Raw genomic sequence first — 23,820 nt, 5'->3', positions numbered from 1 at the left:
AAAAAAAAAACAGACAAATTATCTCTTTCAACTGTCAATTCAGGAAACCTTAGGTACATTATCTCAAAGACCTCTGCTGACAAAATACTTAGGGAAGTCCTCAACAAAGTGTTGGATTTGGTCTTTTTTATGGATTTGTTGACAATACATTTTTTAAAATGAAAACCAGCCGGATCCTTTAAACTGGGTCCAGCTTTATTTTATACTGTATGTTTAATGTTGGGTAAGCAGCAATATGTCTTTATTATGTGAGTAATCATAATAGAATAATTTTCAGTGCTCAACAAAATGGTGTACAAGAGATTTATTTATGAAAACGGAACACTCTTACACTGAAGTTTGTAGAAAATGTATATCTAACAACACAAGTATACAAAAAAAACATTAACATTTTGTGCATTGCAAACTCTCAACAAAATGAACAAGAAGGAACCCAAATGTGGAAGAGCACGGCTGTTACACAGACTTACAACAACACGGCTGTACACACTACACAGTCAACTGGCAACTTTGTTTTTAGAGACCTTCATCTGGATTCCATTTCTAACAACACTTGTAAAGCTTCAAAATATTCATAAGTGAGATTTGTGACTAACATAAAAATGAAAAAGGCATTTGTATAGAATATTTTTCATGACTCTCAGCTGTTGTGATATGTGACATGTCACTTAGGAATCAGGCAATTAAACTGCATTTCATTTCATTTCAATACCATTCCACTGAAACCTGGATGTGCTTTCTTTTTTTTTTAGTATGACATATTGTGTTTCAATATCGTAGAGGAAAAGCTACCGTGCCAGTTTTTGAAGATGGACTATTTTAAGTTCCTATAGACGTGTAGGAGTACTGAAAAATGTTCCACGTGTACAAAAGAAATATATCACTCTGAGGACAATGAAGCCCTTCCTGTACAGCCAAGAAAACAAACAGTAGCTTTTTGAAACACACATGTAACCAGAATTAACTTCCTCTGGCAGCGACTATCACACACATAAACACAGCATGTGTGTGATTACTGAAAAGCAGCTGATGTTTATCCTCTCCAAAGCCTTATGCTACAGTTGATGTGAAACATTTGAAAAACTAACAAGTGAAGGAAATGCATGACAATACTACAAATCTTGCAATACTACTTGGCGTTGTCTTGTGATTGTGATATTCAATTATGCGTTTTGTCAGTGTAAACAAATAAATAATTATTTACAAACTCTAGCAAAAAATGCCAACAAACAAAACAAGCAGACCATAAATAATTTACAAAAAGGAAATATAATACAGACTTAGTATAAACATCTTTGGCATTTACTAAAATGGCTTATTTAAATCATTTTCTGTAAAAAGAAAAAACATTCAGGATGAAAAGAATGGATGAATAGGAATGTTATGCTTTGGTTACAGTTTATGTTTGTATTAACTGTTTGATTAGCCATGAATGAGCCTCGTAACACCAAACAGACAGAAATGTATTAAAGATAGAAAACGGCCGAGTCACAAGTTATTACAAACTGAAGGAAAGCATTAACAGCGTGTAAGTGGTTGTACAATAAACCCTATTAAATGTAGACATAGGTATAATTAGATAATCTGCTTTTTTTCAACCACAAAAAAATGTGTCCAATCCCACCAGTTCTTCTTTCCCAGCTTCAGAAATGTACAATTCAACAGCCATGCTTTCCCCGGTTCAAGGCAAAGCATGGAGAAGTATGGAAAGTCTCATTTACGCTGCAATGGATTTGGCGATGACGTGATGTTTACTTTGAGGAATTCTTGTCTATTGCCTCCTGATGTTTTTTTCTATCAGACTTGCTTCAGTTATCTGTGGAAAGATTGAGAAAACAGCTTCCATTACCGTCACATTTATAATCAAAACTGGGAGACTCAAGGAGGTTCACACAGTCAAAGCACCAGGGAGCAGCAACAACATGTGCACTGTGTGCGTCAAAAATAAAAGCGTGACTTTAATATCTGTGGCCGTGATTGTGAAAAGGCTGCAGGCTCATTTTTCCAGTGTTTAGCACTCAACAGAAGATCCTTGGATCAACACGCAAGGTCTTTCACAATGCATCTGGGGCATTGTACATAGGCAAGCTGACAGGCAGGAACATAGCGTGACCATTCAATTTCAGCCAACACACAACACGTAACCCCTCTCATCGTTACCTTGTGAACACTGTTGGCCACTCCGACTCATCTGAGGTTTGAAAAAGATGTTGAAGGTTTAAATACTTTACCCAGAATCATTCACAGATGGAGTGTCTGATCTTTGAGGTGTATACAGGTTGACGTATTTGGAACATTTGCATGTCCACTTAGATACAAATACATACAGTATACACACATCACACACATACATCCCCAAACTAAACCCTTCAACAACTATTTGTACAATAAGCACCTAAGTGTTGTCCACAGAATTTAAATGATGGTTGAATACACTTACAGCACTATTTTAGTCAAATCCATAATAAGACAGTATTTATATTTGAAGTGTTACCTAGCTAAATACTATGTCTGTTTGTATGTCTGTGTTTGTTAGAAGAATTACTTCTCCTGCCCCAGTGACAGCAATGTTTTACTTAGCTTCCCAAACCCATAAAATAGTTTATTTTTTTAACAAGGTATTAATAATTATGAATCAGTTCAAACCAGATTTAATCGAATTGTGAACCCTTTTATGCTATTCATTACAAACTATTTTGATCTAACAGTTGAAACAAAATCAGTCATTCTTTGGATATGAATTCAGACAATTGCAAATCATTTATGTTGCAGAAAAGCTATATTGGTTTCTACATAGGTAAAAATATTGCTTTTACTTTGACAAGCTTTTACATTGCTTTTTAAAATACTTTTAGCTAAATAAACTATGGTCAAATGTTTGGGAAATGTTTGGAATACGTATCCCGTGATGCTTTAACCTGGCTCCTGAGGTTAAGCAGACAAGTTAAAGTGTTATAAAAAGTTTTTCCGAGTTACTGTTTTTGAAATGTGCCATTATACATGCACGCACATATATATATATGTATATATACACACGTCATTATTTCTATAACAAAACAGAACCGTTTATAGTTCGAATTTTAAAGTAATCAAAGCGTTTGTACTAACCTCTGCAATCATACTTGAGGTCGGAGAAGAACACCAGTTCTTGTGAGAAGACAAACAAGCCTAACCTTCCTCCGGCAAACGTCTTGTCATAAACTGGTCCTGAGTCAGCCATGATCTGTTTACCTTCATAGACCACAACCCTGCAGAATACAGGTCAGACATTAACTTCTTAATGAGTTGAGATTACAATGATTACTAATGGACAGTATTCCCACAAACTGCATTAGAGAGATTTTTAACAGAATAGCAATGGGTATTCCTTTTATGGTCAACTTTGTTTCTTACCTTATAAAACCAGTCTTTGGCCTGTGGATGAGATGCCACCTGTAGGCGGTGTAATCCTTCCAGCCAATGTTTTTTGGGTCATGCCACAGAGTCCGCACCTATGTCAAATAGTTAACAGCATTTAATACAGCTTCACCCTTTTGAGGTCACCTATTGTGCAAAATCCACCTCTCATGTATTTTATACATAAACATGTGTCCCCTCTGTCTAAAGAGATTTGAAAGTTTCATGAAAAAAGATTCTCTCTCTTTTTGTCCGGATCCATTTATATAAAAACCTGTCTGAAAATGAGCTGATCAGATTTGGGCAACTTTTTCGTAAATGGGCGTGGGGTTTGGCTGTTCATTTCCATTTAGGGCTGAAACACAGGGTTTTATGGGATGACCTGTTTGGTATTTCGAGCTAAACACTTCAGAGTAGGGATGCCAGCGATTATTCGATTATTCGAATATTCGCTACAGTCTCCATAATCGAATATTATTTTTAAAAATCGATTTTAATTATTTTTTTTGGCTTAGTTTCAACCAAAATATATATAAATATATATATATGCTAATAATAGTAATAGTATTAATAATTGTCATTGGTCACACCACCAGTTTGTTTTACTGTAAACTTGGAGGAAGCCTGCGTGCAGAGCAGACTGCTGCTGCAGCACGCTACACACCGACCCCGCCCCCCCTCTCCCTCACACGTGCGACTAAAGATGAACAAAGCGGCAGGTAAAAAGAGTTCCTCCTCGTGGAACTACTTCGAACTTACAAGTCCAAAGGAAGTTAAATGCAAGCTCTGCGAAAAGACGTTGGTCTATCACAACTCAACCTCAACAATGCGTTGGCATTTGAGTGCGAAGCACGCCAAAGAGGTTACAGAGAAAGACGCAGCACAGCCGGCCATTACCAACTTCACTTCAAGGCCACGTCGTTGTGATGACATGCTTGTTTGTTGTTTGTACTGTTAAACATCTTCCAGTAAAGAAAAAAAAACTGAATTCCTTTTTTTTTTTTTCTCCCGCGGGGGGGCGGGGGGGTTGGGTCGAATAATCGATTATTATTCGCCAGGGCTGCCGAATAATCGATTTTGATCATGGTCAGTTTCTGGCAACCCTACTTCAGAGACATGTTTTGTATATATCTGAGACCTATAATACTGTTGAAAAAGAGTATAATAGGGGACCTTTAAAATAAACTAAAGATCATCAAGCCTGAAGCCCACCTGTCCAGCAGTGTTGCCCGTGTGCCACAAAGCATTCCTGAGGTTTTCTCCTGTGCCAGTGGTGGAGTTGACCACTTTGAGTGAAACACCGGAGATGCCGAAGGCCTTCGAGGGCTTGTCCTCCCAGTAAGTCTGCGTGATCTGCTTCCACATCACGACATAGAAGCGCCCACTCGACTGGTAGCCGAACACAAAACCTGCATAGTCATCATCTCTGTCCGTGTTCACGTACATCGTTCCGCTGAAGTCCACAGAACTGAACTCATCAAAACCTGTGATGGTGTGACAGAAACGTACCAAATATTACAGCTGTGAAGTCAAACAGAGATTCAAAGAGCAGCCCATAAAATAATGGAGTAAAAATATGCAAGCTGCTCACCGACTGCGATGCCTGGGTCAGAGTTGGCAGTCTGGACCAGCTCTTTGCCCTGATGTCTGACCACCCAGTTGGGATCGATTTGAGTGGTTCCCTTAGGATCCAAGTGGACCATCTGGAACTTTCTGAAGTCTGTGATACTGATGGCATTGTTCTCCGGACACACGTCAAGAATATCTGGAATACTGTCGTTGTCAAAGTCATCTTTGCAGGCATCTCCTCTCCCATCGCCTGCTCAAGAAAAAGAGATCAAATAAATTAGTTTGACCCAATTAAATGTAGACATGTGAGATTTATATGACATTTTTTCCTATTTCTCCAGAGATGGGAAAATCTCTATGGCAGCATGTGAGTATAACAACATTCCCTCTTCTAAGCAGTTCCTCCAAGTCAATATAAAAATGAATGGGGGAAAAAACGATTCCTCCCAGGAAGCTGGCTTTAATACCTAGGCCAAGTCTAATAAGGCAAATCAGCCATCTTTTCATGCTGTGACAACTTCCACTGATACTTGGATAACTTCCACTGACATATGAGTCTATTAAAGGCCAGGACCAAACAGTGGAAAGGACACAAGAGGCTAATGAAGGCCACAGTGTGGAAGTAGCTAGCTGCTTTCTGTCATCAGCTTTGTTATTGCACATGGGCCAAAACGATCCTATCAAATAAACACTATCTGACGAGCTGTGAAAGCGCCAGTGTCCGGGGCCTATCTCCTTCGCGGTCTGTTTTCGGTTACAGACAGCTGTACAAACTCCAGGTAACCCTGCTTAAATTGGGCACTGTGGAATAATCACTAGCAAAGCCTGAGGGAAATAAAAACTTCACAGCCTGGCGTGTGCCCTGCTGGGCGGCTCACTGAAGTCATGCAGAATGACATCAATTGTGCCAAGCCGACCGCTGACTTTTTCCACAGCCACCATATTTCACACCTGCTGCAGTTGAGCTAATTGCTGACTGTGAAAACATCTGTGGGACGGCAGGCTGAGTTAAATGTGATGGAGTCAGAGAGTAATGAGTGAAAGTCTGAGTGCAGCTGAAGCTTCAACTTCCACTAAGGAGACCTTGAGTTGAGATTATTTTGTCAATAAACTGCTAACCCCTTTATGTCAAAATGTATCTCGATGTCAGTTTTAATTAAATAATGTTTGCAAGTAAGCAACAAATAAGTTGATGAAGTTCCCTAGTCTAAAAATAGTACGCACAAAATAATATTGCTGTAGGTAACTTAAGTCAGGGAACATTTTAAAGAGGCAGTTGACCACAAAATTAAAATGTTCCGATGACCCGAAGTGCTATTAATCAATCTTGAATATTTTGAATTGCTTCATATGGAGATATTGGCAGCGGAGATGTCTCCCTTTTAACACTTTAAATGTTAAATCCTCACCATCAGAGTCCATCTGGTCTTCGTTGGGTGTCAGTCTGCAGTTGTCCTTGTCGTCAGGTATACCATCACCATCATCATCATAGTCACATGCATCTCCTTTGCCGTCCTTGTCATGGTCCACCTGGTTGGCGTTGGCCACATAGGGACAGTTGTCCAGGTTGTTCTGATGGCCGTCCTCATCAATGTCCTGGTTATTGTCACACTGATCTCCAACCAAGTCATTGTCCACATCAGTCTGTTGGATGAAAACAGACAGAGGTTAACACTTCCTACACCTACTGTAACGTGCCATAATCAGGCAGTATGGTGTGTCACCTGGTCGGGGTTGTGTAACAATGGACAGTTGTCACACTGGTCACCAACTCCATCCATGTCAGTGTCCTTCTGTTCAGTGTTGTACACATAGGGACAGTTGTCGGCCTCATTCAGAATTTCTGAGGAAAAAGGGCAGTTTTATTGAGAATTGAAGGTACAAATATAATAATAGGCTGCCTTAGATGGGTTGATTTGATCTATTATGGTTTGGCCATTTTACCATCTCCATCAATGTCTATTGCACAGGCGTCCCCTTCTCCATTGTGGTCGGTGTCTATTTGAGCAGGGTTGTGCTCATAAGGACAATTGTCGCAGCGGTCGCCAACTTCATCCTTGTCAAAGTCAAACTGGCGAGGATTGTAAAGTAAGGGGCAGTTGTCCTGTGGGGGAAATAACAGTAGTTGGTAGGGAATACTTTGATTATCATGAATGTGTTAATAGAAAATGTGCTAAAAACTCTTGTACCCTTTCGTCGAGAATTCCATCATTGTCGTCATCCTTGTCACAAGCATCTCCTTGACCGTCTTTGTCAAAGTCTTCTTGTCCAGAGTTGGGAAGACTAGGGCAGTTATCCTAAAATAATAAGACACAGATACCATCATTTATAATAACTGCAGCAAACACCAAGTAAGGTAATGGAGTACAAGAACATACCTTCTTGCAGTGATAGGTGGCGTTGGCTCCACACACAAGGTTCTGATTGGGCCAGCCATCCAAATCTGAGTCTTCTCCACAAATGAAGCCGTCTCCAGCGTAACCAGTCCTGCACTCACACTTGTACATAGGGTCACTGAAGTGGCTGATGTAGATGCATTCGGCATATTTGTGACAGTTGTGGGTTTTGTCCTTGCATGGGTTCTCTGGCTCACACACCTGAAGAAGAACACGGCAGGTTATCGATGACATGTTGAAGTCAAGAGTACTTATCTTACTGCTACTTCCTTAAGGTTTCTTTTTGGAAGCTACTTCAAAGAAAGGGCTTATCTGAATCTAAAGGAGAGATTTTGGCCACAGTGCGTGGCTTTTCTGGGCACAGTTGATTTTATGAAATCCCACTTAATGCATTATCCATCCCACTATGACCCACTGTTGCCCCTTTATTGCAGCACAAGGTATTCACAGCTGCCACTCATTACCAGAGGATGAGCAGGAAGGCAGTCTGGATGCCACTCCATGAGCTCATAGAGCAGAGAGTGACAGCAGGACAGGCCTTTGATCAAAACCGTGCAATGGAACCCCCTTAATACAAGCAATGAGACAATTCCTGTTTTCCCAAATCAATTAACGAAATTGGGGCATCATATCCAAGACAAGCAGCTGCAAAGGCCAAAGATGAACATAATGGTCCAAGAGGGATTTATGCAAGGGTCAGGAGTTTATGAATACAATGATCACAAAGGAGAAGAAAAGGGTGTTCCAATCAAGTAATTAGTGTGACTTTTATGACATGTCGTATTACTCGTAATGCCGCTCAAAACTTAGCAGCTGCCTATGACAGCGGTGGAATCTAACTTGTTTTGAAGATCTAGTGAGGGGAGCCAAAGTCAAGAAAAGCTTCCCATTGTTTTTGCTTTAATAAAAGCACTGATCTGTTCAGCATCTACAGTAACAAATACAGTTTCAATCTACCTCTGATCTTGCAGTTAAGGTAACAGAAATATGTAACATGTGTTTGTTCTTAAGTTTCCCAAATGTCCTCCAGCTCCTTCTGCCCGCTGATACTGGGTCAAGCTGAAGTGGCTTCCTTTCCAACGAAGTATAAACACTCTCAGAGAAAAAACTAGGCTTGTAAATCACACAAAGTTCTTCTTCCATCATTCATGAATTTGGATCCGACATACAAAAATCCACACAGCTGCTTTTGAAAACCTAGCCTGGAGCTAAAGGCCCACATGTTTCTTCTCGTTACTGCATTTTGTTCTCACTTCAAATGCTACCCCTGTTTGAATAGCATCCAATAAATAGTTTTCTATTGGAACTGAATGTGAATAACATTCACTCACTTGTTTGTTCTTCTTTGCAGCCTCCACACCCATACCGAAAGGCTGGGTGCCCTTGTAGCGCTTCGGACAGGGCAGGCAGTGAAAACCTGGGTTGGTGTTGACGCAGCGCTGTATTCCACTCCCTTTGTAACAAACATCAGAGACCATGTCGCACTGTAAGAGGGCAATGAAAAGAATCAGTGAAATTCAGACAAATAATTACATGAATGGAGTATTTATATACACGTCTGGTTCATGCACATGAGAAAAACAGGAGTTTTTACTTCATTGAGATCTTCACAGTGGGTACCATTTCCACGGAAACCAGCAGGGCATGGGCCACACTCCCAGGATCCATCTGGAGAGCTGTTGCAATCCACTCCCCCAAAACAAGGGTTAGACAGACAGCCATCTGCAAAAGATTTAGATGGGCACAAACAAGGGAAATTGAATTAAACATTGTCGGACATATCTGAATAGTGTGCCTCCAAATGATTCAACTTTAAAATGTGATTTTAACTCAAATTGATACTTGTAATTTATTTAATATTGATACTTAAGTTAAAAAATACATTTAACAACATTTCTTTCAAAAACAGTGCTGGCTTTAGCTACTCTGCAAGAAATATTTTTACTTTTTTTTTTACATGCTATCTGTCAGAAATATAATCTTAAACTATCAAGACAAGTTCAACAGTCTACAGACATGTTAGCTATGCTACTTAGTCCAGTGCTGCTTTTAGCTTAAAGCTAAAGAGTGCATAATGACAGTTGCATACTTATATGGTGGTGTTTAGCATGTATAATGATCATCCTAAGTCCATCCAAAGTTTTTCCTTGTATGATGTGAGGGTCTAAGGACAGAGGGTGCCATACTGATATTCTGTACAAACTGTGAAGTCCACTGAGACAAATGTAACATTTGTGATATTGGGCTATATCAATAAACATTGATTGATTGATTGATTGATTGATTGATTGATTGATTGATTGATTGATTGATCCTGTACAGCATGAACGTTTATTGTGTTAGCATGTTAACTTAGCTTAGCAGCACAATTAGCAAACATGGTGGTGTTAAGCAGGTATAGTAAGTCAGTAAAATAATAAGTGACAGAGATTGACATCCCTAGAGCAAGAAGATGGCGTGGCTAATATAGATGACCGCTGCTCACCAACAGGACAGGGTTTTTTGTTACAGCTGTCACTGTCATCAGCCTCCCCAATACATTTCTTGCCACCATACTGAGGTTGAGGACTATTGCACACACGGGCCCGACTTTTGATCCCTCCTCCGCATGTTGAAGAACAGGTTGCCCATGGAGACCAAGGACCCCAACCACCATCAACTAAAAGATAAGGAAATATATGATAAGGAATGCATTTTTTTGCCATCAAGTATTTCATTCTACACATATTTTCTTTATAAGAAAGCAGCCAGAGAGTCTGAAGTGTGGAACTTAAAAACAAGAGAAAACATACAGGGCTGATTTGAGTCAACATTTTCTGAACGACAGACAGGAATCCAGTCCACAACACAGGGGGAACGTTGCCTCGGGGGAGCCAAAAGGGTCAAGAAAAGTCTGGTTCTTTCACACGGATGCTGCTGTGATGGAGATGCTGCTTTTGAGTTAACAGGCTGAAACACTCACTGGGACAGGGCTCTGCAGTGCAGCGCTGAGTCTCTCTCCCATTCCCCTCACACTCTGTACCCCCCAGTTGTGGCATGGGAGCATTGCAGTGTCGTATCCTGGTTATCTGTCCTTCTCCACAGGTCACTGAGCAGGACGACCATGGGGACCACAAACTCCACCCTCCGTCCTGACGAACTGGGTATCAAACATATCATGCAGAGATCAACAAAACACATGTCACATATTATCCTCTAGATTTCCACTCAGTCAAATTGTTACAGACGTGTATAATTTGCAGAAAGCAAAGACAATGGCCACCACATTTTCTTTAAGTAAACAATATGTGATGCTGGCGACGATGGCTCACTTTCAAAGATGTTCTATGATGCCTGCGCCAGTATTTACGTCATTATGGGTAAACTAACCTCCAGTGGTTAGACTGGTTCAGTCACTCACACAGATGCAGTGTAATGCTGCAAGTAATAACACATGCAAATCCTACAATTTATGAAAACCCGTATGTTTGGGCTTCCATTTTCATATAGTACTGTCCATTTAATGATCAAATTAATTAATATTAATTATTTTTGCAAGCGCGAAAATAACAGCGCTATGGAACACTCAGTGATTTATTTGGAATTTAATTTGAGTGGCTACACCCAGTAACCATATCATGAGCTCCAGGGCTTAACTGGGATTCACTGGATCCTTTTTCGACATATTGAAAAAGAAACAGAGGCGTTCAATTGGTATTTTGCACTTTTAGGGATCCTATCATAATATGTTCAAGGTTCAAGGTTCAAGGCTTTTATTGGTCATACGAACATAGCTACAGTGTAGTTATGACGATGAAAATCTCAGGTCACAGGCTCCTCCAACAGTGCAACACAATAAAACAGATAAACAGAAAAATATAGTGGAAGTAATTAGTAAATAGTAAATACAAAACGAAAAATGGGGAAAAAAGTGAAATAGTGAAATAGTGCAGTATGTTTTCACAGTTCTAGCATATTTCCCCCTCCCACATCACATACTGTTATTTGTCTTAAATATTTATTTGGGCAAAGGTAGCATACTTTGATCAAGTAACACTACTGCACTGTAGGTTGCTAATACATCTCAAGTGTTTAGATGAGAACTGAGTGGCAGAAGAGTTTCAACAACGTCCTTACCACGGCTGTCGCATCTGCTCAGGCTGCACTTGCGGGTCTGAATAGAAGATCCGCTGCAGGGGTTGCTGGTTGCATCACATGACCGACCCCTCTGTTGAGTTCCTGTCCCGCAGGTGACTGTGCACTCCGTCCACTCTGACCAGGGAGACCAGCCATCCTCACTGTCTATCGCTGGAACAAGCAAAAGCACAAAGTCAACTTTCTTTGGCAAACACTCGCCCTCTCCTCGATGTTTAAACAGAATTACAAAATGACCATCAAAGGATCATGACATGTTTTTATTATTTATGTCAGCCTGTTTATCGTATGACGTCATCTGAAAATCCCACAGCAGCCACACTGAGTGACTTATATTTTGTCCCATAAATATGTGGGTCGCTCATATACACCAACTGGCTGCAACGCTATTGTGGTAAAACTTTATATGTGTGGACTATTGTTTTTACGCCATATTGAACCATTAATTTCAAATAGCATTCACGCATAAAACTGTGTGTGTTAATAATTGTGTTTATATGCTGGGAGGATCTGAATACTTACGCAAACACACTGGGCAGCACTCTCCGTCGATAAATGACGGGCTGGCACAGGCCACTGGGGGGCATGTGATTTGGTGACACACAATCTTGGACTCCTGCCATGAATGAATGAAATACATATATCAGGATCATTGACATCCACGGTGAATCTGTCCATATTTCCACATGACTTGGCACTACCTGGCAGGTACATTTGGTGCAGCTGTCTACAACCCAGTCTTCCTTATCATCGAAGAGGCGGCCATCCTGCCAGCACATGTTTTTCTCTTTTGGCTTCTTCATCTTCCCAAGCGCCTCCTTCATGACTGTGTTCTCCTCTGTCTTAACATACAAAGACAGACATATTTGCAGTCAGAGAGGAGATCAGTCATAAATGATTAGGGCACACTCATGATAGAGGTATGCTGCATTCCATAAAGAGGCATACACCTGCTGACAAGCTGATTCCATCATGAGAGCACATGTGAGGTTACTTTTCACCAGGTGGAAAGGGTAATAGTGCATAATGTCCCAGTAGAAATAGTGTTTCTCACTTAGAGAGTTTAACACATCACTTGTGTTGAAAACCAGTTAAAGCATGAACATCACTTTCCATGTTATAATAAGTGACAAATCATAACAGTCCTATTTTTATTTTATTTTGTTTTGCTACATATTCTTCTTTCTGTGTTTTTGTATGCACTATATATACCAAAGCTAATTCCTCGTATGCATCAACCTACTTGGTAATAAAACCGATTATAATTCAGATTCTGATGTAGCAGCATGTAACCCTTTTAATGAACCTATTCTTCCAACATATATTCCTCTCCAGTTCATAATCAGAGTTCAGGTCGACAACTTCATATGATTATGAGACATCTTTCTTTAAGATGGCCTCAATAGGGAAAACAAAGCTCAAAGACCAAAAATAAAATGTACCCAAAGAGGTAATCTACACGAAAAAGGTACTACATTTTATTAATGAGTAAATGTTTAACTCAAAATGTGATTTGCATTACTCAAAATTGCAAACTACATGTCTTTATTTCTCTATGCTTCAAGGAAAACAGCCCATTAAATGTGCTGCTTAGTTGTTCGTATTGTAACCTCCAGCCTAGTTGGAGACCAGGGGATCTCTGGCTGGACTCCTGAACACTTGGGAGCTGTCAGTCGATAATCTATTGCTAAAGGTGTGTGTGAGCATCCTCCCGTTGGAAAAAGGAGGCAGCAGCGTGCAGCACTAGAATCTAAGACACCACTCGATCTGGAAGAGCCTCAGGGACCCTTCTCATCCCAGCCGCATTTTTCTTTCTCCCAAGGTTCATGCTTAGACTCTCTTATTGCTGGGAGGCTCCCAGAGGAAACACATGGGCTATTTAAACACAGCCAGACATTAGACTGGACCCCATCGCTGCCAGGGGAACACTTCCTATATCCACATGTAACATGTCATAAAATCTTTCTGACTCACGCTGCCACAGATAGCAGGAGTCATACGGGTTCAGCCACCACAGGCCACTCTATAAACAGTCCTGCAGCTACCTTCTGTTTGCTTTCAAACCAATGGAGGTAACCTAGTAACCTAATTCAAACTTCTTACTTCCTGGCTACCACAGCGAGGATTGTATAATTTGTTTCCCTAAAATGTCAATTATTCAGTGACATTTTCCTTCCTCACACAAAAACAGATTTGAATCATTTTCCCATTCAGCACTGAAATTGGCATGTAACGCAGAGGGAAACAGGCAGTAGCTTGTCTAACACAAACACAATGTCACTTTTACTACTTACCACTTTTTGCAAGCCATCAATAAGGTTGCTGACGACAACACGCAGGCCATTGAGCTCCTGGAACATGGTGCTAAGTTCCTCGCAGGAGCGCTCGCACATATCTGCGCCCACATCGTCTGTCTTCTGACCGATAATGTTTGTGGTGATGGAAGGACTCACATCTACAATTTCTGTGCTCTCGCTCACAATATTGGCATCATCTGGAGGGAGCAAAATAGAGACATCAAGACAACGAAGATACAAATGAAGGACAAACATTGGTGATGGGAAACACACTTGAGGGGTCTGATGATTGAAACACAAGGACTTTGTTTAGGGAACGGAGTGATTTCCGTTTTTTTTGTATCCGGTAAAAAGATCACAACAATGCGGTAATTACAATGTTTGGTTTTGTTCTCCAAAACAGATGTTCACTCAGCATGGGTTTGATTTGACAAATGTATCTGTTTGAAACACTGACGGTAAATCTGTCCACCAGAGATGACAGCAAGGGTTGGCTATGGGAGGGGATTGAAAATATTGGTATTCGAGAAGTGAGGAGAAACCACACCGTTATAAATCCTCTGGACCTTTTATAGAAGTGGACACTTCCTATATGAACTTATCAGACCAAGTGACCACACAGATGGGTTTACAAGCAGCCTGTGAAGCTCATGGTCTTTTTCTTACAGCTGATCCGTAGCACAGGCACTAGAAATACCCTCATCTCCAAAGTGTGTGAAATCCCTCGAGTTGAAGCAGACAATCTGCAAATCGGACAGGCGAAAATATAAATCACAGAGAGAACAGGGAATCTTTTGTAGGGTGGGAATACACTAAACCATATGAAATTATGAGTATCTGTCTTTTAAACTCCCTTAATTTATTTTCCTAATTTGTATCTCAAACCACTTAACTTCAGCGAGGAGCTTTATGGCTGTGTGATGCTGAAAAAAAACACACAAGACACATATCAAAGCTCCATGGAATGCCTGTCAGTCAGCCAAAGCACAGCACATATCTGCAACTGATTTGGATCTTACAATGTAAATTGGTGAAGATTAATAGCAGACCAGGGGGCTCTAAATCAAGTACAGTGTAGTCGTCCAAATTGCTCAATGATGTCCCACTGTAGCCAGTGCTATGTTTTCTTTCCCTTTCAGTCTGCTAGATTCATTTAAATCTCAGGAGGGCTTCACGCTGTGTGTGCATGTGAACGTGCGCAAGCTCGTCTGTGAAAGCATTTAAACATTCTTCTCTCCCTGATAGACATTCTCTTTTTTTTCTCAAAGTAGATCGAGGAAAGAATTTCAAAAAAAGGGCAGAGAGCTTGTGTAGTTTTAATACTGCTCATTAATGTCCAACATGACAGTTTTTATGAGTGCGGGTTATGTGAGTTTATGAGTGACTTTTGGCATTAGAATTGCTGCCAGGGCAGAACCTTGACTGGTACTAGCCAGTATGCAGAAAACTTCCAAGCCTTGGTGACTTTTGTTAAAACAAAAAAACTCTTTCAACACAGCTTGTGGCATCTAAAATACAACAGCTCAGTCACGCACAAACATGCTGACCACATATTGATTTGCATTGTCACAGCAAACTAAAGACACTGTTTCCAGCTCTTGTGACCCTTTAGCTTTGTTGAAAATGATGATTATGTACATATTAACTGGGATATCTGTATCCTTTTTTGTTGCAGTCTCTCTGTGTGTGATGATCATGAGGTACTGTTCCTCATGCGAGCAAAGCTTCAGCTGAGAAAAGCTACCTAATCAGCCAATTCATGACTTCATTGTGTGTATGTGTGTTTGTGTGTGTGTGCAGCTGGAAATGGAAGCACCCTGCTCTGCAGTATAGCATTCACTTTCTCTTTTCTTTTTCAGGCATCATCCCAAGTCCAATGCAAATGGAAATAAATGTGAGCATCTGTATCTCCTTTTTTTCACCACACACACTGATCGACATCAAGCCACTGCATCGACACTGTTGTTTCCGTACACACAAAGTAATAGTGGGAGATCCTGCCGCATATCAAAGCTGCAACTTTCTTGATCCACTTTAGAAAGAAAAAGACAAAAAAAGCTACATTTGAACAAAGAGAGGCTCTGAGTTTACTAAACTGTTTTGTCTGGCAAGTTGCTTTCGTTTATGCTTAACACAACACAGATACCATGCTTTGGAGGATTGCATGTGAAAGAGTTTCCCGATCACATCTGCAAGGTATTGGGCTTCAAACACTCATAATTTGGCTTATGAAAACCTCACAAATGGTTCTCACTGCATGAGTTTGGCAGGAACTTTTGGGTGACAGTGGTTTAAACTAAAGAAAACAACACAAAAAATCCACTCTTACCTTGTTTGAGGACCTCGCAGTCTCTGCTCAGCAGGATGTCTTCCACTGTGGTGTCAAAGATAAAATGCACATTCTGCAGGAGGCCCTGTTTGGAAAGAAAATATGTGTCTCTATTGCATATTTTGGCATATTTTAAGAATGACATTATGTCCCTTTTGAATAACCACGTACTACTGTTCAAGCGTGCATTGGGAAAAGAGAAACACTTTCCCTCTTGACCTTGTCACCCTCAATTTTACAGACAGGGGTAATTTAGAGTCTAAATCTGGAGTCTTTTTCAGACAAGAAGACCAGGGCAACATTGAGCCACTCTGCCACACTTTAAAGAGGGAATATGCATGTCTCTTCTTCTGGAAACGGTTGTTTAAAATGAGCTTTTATTACAGGCTTTGTTAAGACCACAGTTTCTTGTAATTTATGAAAGGTAACACAATATTCTCGGGCCGTTAAACTTCTGCAATCCAGCCAGAAAAGTCATAAAAGGACTGAAGTAAGAATTAAGTTTCCAGATGCTAGGAAATCCTTGTCTAGCAGCCCATAAGCCAAAGTCTTACCCTGAAGTGGTTCTCCCGGGTGGATCCCTTGGCAACATACATGAGGCTTCCCTCAGCCTGCAGGTGCTCGTAGAAAGGCTCATCCAGGATGAAGCTGTCCACCAGGCTGCAGCCAACAAACAGGTTTGCATTTTCCCCATGAACATGAAGTGTGATATTCTTCCACTGTGAGTCAGAAAGGTCCACATCCTCAAACGAAACCACATTCTGGGAGCCGTCCACCCAGTACACCAGGTCCAGAGTGTTGGCACGTCCGTTGGACACAATCTCAAACTGCCGCCTGCCATCAGAGGTCTCCAAACCAATCAGGGTGCCCCTTGAGGCGCGGTCTTGGCGGATGCTAGCCACAAACACAAAGCCCTCATTGTTTTGAATCTGACGTAGTATTTGTTTTAGTATGGGGGGACTCACTGGGGGCAGGTGGTCGAAGCGGATAAAGCGGAAAGCTGGGGCTTCTGAGTCTTGGCCCCGAAACTGTTTGGCCCCCAGTGTCTTGCGAGAAATGTGGGTGATTTCAAACAAGTCGAATAAGGTCTCATCCTCCTGCTCACCATCTACAAGTTAGACCAAAAGAAATGAATAGGGACTGTTTATGGAAAGATAATGATAAAATACTGTCTTGAAAATAAGAGAAAATGGCATAAGGCATAAACATTGAAAACTATTCAAATAATCTTAAAAACGTCACTGGAATGGAGGGTTGCACCTTAAGTTAGTTGTACTAGCATTGAGTTAGGTCATAACTTAAACAAAATCATAATAATAACTTCCTATTAAAAGTCAGCATTGCAGTCACAGTTACAATTGTTCCACTTACCTTGAGGTAAAGCGTGGAGGAAATTAAATGATAAGAGCAGCAAGAAGAGACACCTCCTGAGTATCATATCTCCTTCAAAAGAAACAGAAATATTTTTATATTATTATTCGTTTTTATGGTTTTTGTGACGACACCTTGGGTCCATCTGAAATGTTGGGTTTGCCTTTGAGCCTCTCAGTTAATACTTAAAAAAATTGTGAAATAGATACAATAGAAGTATAAACAAAATCCCGGATATTTAACTGCAATCTACCGTTTACAGCATCTGAAAACTTTCCTTGTTAGTGGAAAAAGTGTTTTCACCCAACAAGTAGCCTAATGAATCACTTAGCGCTGTTCAACTGCCCCTTGACTGTAAACCATCAATCCACATAATAAAGTTAAACGACAAAAGTGCCATCCATTTAACTTACCGGACGAAGGCAGACGTTATGTTTCAGTCCGTCAGATATCCGACAAAAGGCAAATGAAAAAGCCGATGACAAAAGGAATAAGAAGTGGTAACTCCTGTAAACCTCGTGCGTAAAAAGGGTTAAGTCCACGTTGGTTCTCAACATCCACAGTCTGCAGGACTAAAGGCACAACAGTGACTAGAGCACCCACCTCCCTCCTCTTATATAGAGGCATGCAGAGAGCCTGTCATTCAAAATGTTCTGGGTATGAACCGTTTGCAGCCGGTTGTTAAGAGACCGAGTTACATAATTATCTTCCGATGGCGTAATTTTATTATCCGTGCGCGCTCATAGAGGCTGGTATGAGGGGTGAACAACCCATCATTCCTCACGGCGTGATGCCCACCATCTCCTCCCATATCACACCCACCTTCCCTCTATGTCGACAGCTAATTCAATTTAATTGGGGATTGGAGATTTGGACTGTTACACACTAAAGACACAATGTTATTTGTGGTGATGGAAAAAACGAACAACAACAATTTTTTCAGTAAAGTATGTTGCTCTGGGTGATCTTAAAAAACAAAACAATTCATAACAGCAGAATAATGATATGGTATAAAACAGAGACTTTAACCCCACTTCTTCATCTCATAGGTTAAAGAAATAATTCAAGCTTTAAGTAACATTTTTGAAGTTGTGCTTGAAAGGCATTTTGACAAAAAAAATAGTTATAGAAAATACCAATTAAATCTGCAATGTAATAATACAAAAAAAGATCAAGAAAATGACCTCTAATACGATAGAAACCTCTGATGCTTCCACTTTGGATGCTTCCAGTGCTTGGAGACTTCAATCAATCAATCAATCAATGTTTATTTATATAGCCCAATATCACAAATGTTACATTTGTCTCAGTGGTCTTCACAGTGTGTACAGAATATCAGTATGACAATACGACACCCTCTGTCCTTAGACCCTCACATCGTACAAGGAAAAACTTCCAAAGAAAACCCAGTTTAAAGGGAAAAATGGGAGAAACCTCAGGGAGAGCAACAGAGGAGGGATCCCTCTCCCAGGACGGACAGACGTGCAATAGATGCCGTGTGTAAATTGAAAAGATAATACATTTGCAACATAGGTAGTCCAAATGTTTGGAAATGCATGTGTGTATAATAGGAAGATGAATCCACGAGGATATCCATCCAGGACCTATGATCCAGGACCACAGCCACGACTCAAGATCCAGCGCTCGCGATCCAGGACACAGGACCGCAGGATCATCCATGACTCCGGATCCCAGCGTATATAGACACCAAAAAGAAAGACATTTGGGGAAGCTGGGTTAATCGGAACATGAGTGTACACGGGTATAGACAGAGAGAAGGAAGAAGTAAGATGTCCCCCGACAAACTAAGCCTATATCAGCAAAACTAGGGGCTGAATCTAATCAGACTTCCACAGACTTCCTCTGTGGTGTCAGTGAAAAGAAAAGCTGATACAACGTCTAATTCCTGGAGCCCTGTGGAGGGATCATAGCACTGGATGTGCATGGGTAGGCCTTTTTGTACTAATAGGATACGTCTAAGGGCTGCTTTGCGTCAATTGGAAACCTGCATTCCATTTAAAGGAAAAAACAGGCTGGAGAACATTTTCTTACCAAATTGGACAATTTCATTTCAACAACATCAATTCATAACCTGACATAAATTAGAAACAATAGTGAACATTAAGTCAGACATACAAAAATATGACAATGCACGCTGATGGTAAAATCCGACTTCAGCGTCGGCTAGTCCTCTGGTGACTGCTTGGTGTGTCAGGGCCTTTACTCCGAAAAAAGATTTGTTTCTCCGAATCGAAGGGGAAAAATACAAAAGCATTGCACACAATTTAAACCAATCAATGTTGTGTAATTAACAAGGATAATCTGGTGTTTTTTAGTCGATGAATAGTGCAGATATCACTGTAAAATCAATCGACAGTAAGGGGAATCCTTACTTCCGGGTGTACAATTCTCCGTTATCCAATGAGAATGGACGCTCACATTGCCTTTAAGGGCAGCTGACACAAACGAATGCCGTGCTTCCATGAGCGTCCGTCCATAGAAGCATATGGACATCCCGGAAAGCTGAAAATGGACGCTAAGGCCCCCCCCCCCCTTGCGTTGAAAATGGACGCTAAGCCCCCCCCCCCCTTGCGTTGGAAAAAGCCGACACAGGGGACTTGACATAACGTCAACATAGGCCGACCTGGGAGTGAGGATGTGTTGTTTTGGAAGGAAAAGTCTCCATTGGCTTTTTAAATATAGAGCTAGTATAGTCTTTCTAGTTTTTAAAGCTTTAGTATAAGCCGGACATTCTTTAAATAAAATGACCATTATTCAATTAATTATTATGATGATGCCACTGATCATTTTCATTTTTTAAAACTGCATTGTGTAAGTCAAACTTGCAATACATCAATATCTGGTTATGGTTATGGCAAACTGCCATCATATGAGATCTAAGATATGAGGCTTTACCGAAAAGGTTAAGAAAATATTTTTCAAAAAGTTCTGGGTAATTTGGATGCTTACAAAACTATGGACAACTCTTCAACAAACACCAGCGATCAGGAGGAGTCATGCAATGAAGGTAATGGATGTCAGTTAAGGTTGATAAACAATGATAGTTTCCAACTCTCTTCTCCAAGCTGTGACTTCACCAAGGAGGTTTATGTGTTTTTAACAAGGAATGGGTAGAGTGTGACTCAGGAGCACAGTCCAAAAAGGAAATCTGGCACCTGAAATGTTTAAAGTATGAGAACTGGAGAGAGTGACACATATTACATTCAAATTCTTGCGTCCTCTGTAAAATACAATAGTCCTGGGAATTACCAAAATTAAGAAGTTGCATAGAAATGTTCTTTTAAGTTAAGATTTACTTCAAATTGTTCATTTAATCATGCCAAACATTGAGCAATTCCAATGAAAAAAATGTGGCCGGATTGTAAAATATCATTCTAATATCTCCCAAATGGAATGACCGCTCTCTTTGCATGACAATTGTAACATGATGTAAAAGTATGCATTCTAATATCTGGAGGGAAGCAGGATTTTTCTTTAGATGTTACTGCCCTTATTACTCTTATTACTCATTTACAATAGGCTTTTCACTAACTATAGTTTACCAGTTAGAAACCACTAGTAAGATTGTTTGTGGTGATGGAAATGGCATCAAATGAATCTTTGTTGCTCCAAAGCCAATGAGACTGTTCCTCTAGCCATTTAGCAAAAGCCTTTATGATGGTTGATATCATTGGTAAGCCTTCAGTTGTTATGGCTTTATCAAAAGGTTTCAAACATCTACGTGCACACTAGTTGGCAGTCTTGTCAATATAATTAAATAAATCAAACTCCACTCATAGCACCTTATGTGCAATATGTTACTTTAGCTGTGTTTAGCCAAGCTGTGTTTAGTGCTAATAAGCTGACAATACACTAAACTAAGAAGGTTAACATATTCATCATTATATCTGTTAAAAACGAACATTGTCATTGTGAGTACGTTAGCATGCTTACATTTGTAATTAGCTATAAGCAACACTATTCTGTAACTAGAGCCATAAAGAGCTTCTAGCATAGCATGCCTGACTAAGATAGATTGAAGTTTCGCACAATAGCAATTTTCACTGTCAAAATATTATAGTGTTTCCCTCGCCAAACACAGGTCACTTAAATTTCACAGTCAATGACTTCATTTATTTTGGTCTTGTTCCTCAATTTAAACACTTGTGTGCTCTAGCTTATTTTCTTTCAGGAACTTTAGGCAACATTTTTCTTTTTACCATAGATGTTAATTTGACCTGATGACACAATGTTTTGTTTATATATAGGTGATGTATGGAGCCACATCAGTAGAACCATCAATCTGAGCCTCTTGGCTGCAGAAAGATATGGAAACAAAGACAATTGTTTTTCAGAAATAGATCTTCACAATACAATTGTGTGTGAACCAATGACAAAACCACACAATGTTTTCATTTAATGGCTCATGCATTAGGCTATGCATCAACTGATACCATAATGATACAATATCCTCAGCTACCTGGAATCCCGAAGGAAGTTCTTATTAAAAATCCTGTCTAAATGTCCTGATCTTGTTCCAAACACAGGACATCTACACATTTCCTCTCCTACTGAGACGGATTGTTGCAGGTCGTAATTTACAACTTTTGAGTTACTTGACAGGCTTCATTTCACAAAACAGAGGTCCCTAAATATAGATTTTGAGCGAATTGAAAGTCCAGAGTGGTGCAAGTACACTGCAAAGACATTCAGGCTGATCTGTACACACCATTAATCTTTCAAATCAATATTCTGCAGAAGGAGTAGTTTGACTTTCTGGGTTCGAAGGAAGTTTTCACTGTGCATTGACACGCTAATGCTGTCCACTAGTCGTCTTACACTTTCAACAATCTGGCACAAATATGAGGAGGCAACTTTTACTGTCATCAAGGTTTTTACGGTGAAATGAAGCACTTGCACTTGCAAAGAGTGCAATATAACAGCACAAAAACTAGATTCTATATTAAGTGAGCATGTGTTTTGACCCATGGTTTTGACTGGATAGTTTACAAGAAGTTGCAAAAAAAGAGCAATTGCTTCCAGGAAACTACCTGTTGCTCTCAAGTCATCTAGTTCGAGATTTCATATAAAAATGTCTCACATAACTTGGCTAACACCAGGCATTACATCAAAGTGAGATAACCAGTGTTTGACTTGTTCTCCTCTCAAAGGTTTACATGTGACCTATGTGAGTGGGATTTGTTGATACAGGATTTGTATATTCAACACAGCAGAATATTTTCCTGGGTGATATTAAACTGGGGATCATTATTGATAATAAAAACATTAATTGCCTGCTGGGTGATCATGTTTCAGGAGGGTCAAACACCGACAGTTTTATGCAACGTTAGTCACAGTTATGTAATCAGGACTACATTCAATCCAGTGGGTTAAGACTTATCCCCAGATGTGTATTTAACTGGAACGCCAGCATAATGCCTAGTAATTGCATGTGAAAATTGGAGATCTGATCACCAAATACATGCAAGATGGAAGAAAGTACTAGTAAAAGTGTTTCCCTCAATTTACTTTGACTTATTACTTATTTCAATTCAGGTTAATAGGTTGACATTAAATAGGGACAATCAGCCTTTTAGGTCCATCCTCTCAATTGCATTTTCATTTCTGAGAGATGCTAACATTTGGTAATTTATTCCAGATTCCTTTTTCTTCCCTGTGCTGATGAGATGTTTGGAGTTATGGCAGAGCAGTAAGATATATTGAGCACATTTATAAGAGCTTAAGAACTATGAGTATTCTGGGCTTGTTTTACAGCAAACTTGTGCAAGTATGACAAAGAGGGAACTACAAACAATGCTGGACTTACATAAAGATTTATGTTTGTATGGACAGTGAAAGAAAGCACCATAAAGAGTGTTGTGTGACACGGAGAACAAAGTGAGAGTGAGATCTCTTCAGTGTAGCGGAGAGCAGGAGAAGGAGGAGGAGGAGCTCTGGCCTTGGGTCCCTGGGCACAGAAGGTGCTGCAGAGGAGCTGAAGCTCCCACAGCCTATACAAACTCTTAACTAAACAAGTTTATGTTCAAGATAATAACTATATGTTAATGTGCCACATCCATTCCACACCAAATATCCCTGCACCAGTGGTGGAAAATAGCAAGGCTAATGTATACTTGTACATCCCTACACTTAACAGCTACACATTATACTTTACTCCACAACACTTAGTTGTTCAAGATTCACATTACTTTGCTTTATTATTTAAAAAAAGTATGCATGTTTTATATATACCTATGACAGGGATACAATCAAACATCAACTTGACCAGCTACTACATCTAAATGCTGCTTACACTTGTATTAGTTTA

At 40.1% G+C, this 23,820-nt stretch overlaps 1 protein-coding gene across 2 annotated transcripts; it reads right to left on the bottom strand.

Annotated features, from left to right (window-relative positions):
• Nucleotides 1-289: 289 nt before the first annotated feature.
• Nucleotides 290-18,191, bottom strand: thbs2a (thrombospondin 2a). Of its 2 annotated transcripts, XM_034100857.2 has the most exons (23): nucleotides 17,906-18,191; nucleotides 17,493-17,564; nucleotides 16,676-17,229; nucleotides 16,122-16,206; nucleotides 13,790-13,989; nucleotides 12,197-12,337; nucleotides 12,018-12,111; nucleotides 11,478-11,648; nucleotides 10,324-10,500; nucleotides 9,847-10,020; nucleotides 8,956-9,083; nucleotides 8,693-8,845; nucleotides 7,344-7,562; nucleotides 7,155-7,262; nucleotides 6,910-7,069; nucleotides 6,690-6,808; nucleotides 6,375-6,609; nucleotides 4,988-5,215; nucleotides 4,609-4,880; nucleotides 3,394-3,491; nucleotides 3,109-3,248; nucleotides 2,161-2,191; nucleotides 290-1,816 (listed from the first exon to the last, which is right to left on the bottom strand). In XM_034100857.2, the coding sequence occupies exons 2-23, from the start codon at nucleotides 17,557-17,559 to the stop codon at nucleotides 1,813-1,815; spliced, it is 3,558 nt and encodes a 1,185-aa protein (XP_033956748.1). In that variant the 5' UTR covers nucleotides 17,560-17,564; nucleotides 17,906-18,191; the 3' UTR covers nucleotides 290-1,812. The 2 variants fall into 2 exon arrangements, with proteins under 2 accessions (XP_033956748.1, XP_033956749.1); XM_034100858.2 differs by lacking the exon at nucleotides 2,161-2,191.
• Nucleotides 18,192-23,820: the final 5,629 nt, after the last annotated feature.

Source organism: Pseudochaenichthys georgianus, chromosome 15 (assembly GCF_902827115.2).
Source record: "Pseudochaenichthys georgianus chromosome 15, fPseGeo1.2, whole genome shotgun sequence".
Classification (NCBI taxonomy): domain Eukaryota; kingdom Metazoa; phylum Chordata; class Actinopteri; order Perciformes; family Channichthyidae; genus Pseudochaenichthys; species Pseudochaenichthys georgianus.
Note: the sequence above shows the minus strand (reverse complement) of the source record. Positions and strands in the feature narration are given on the sequence as shown.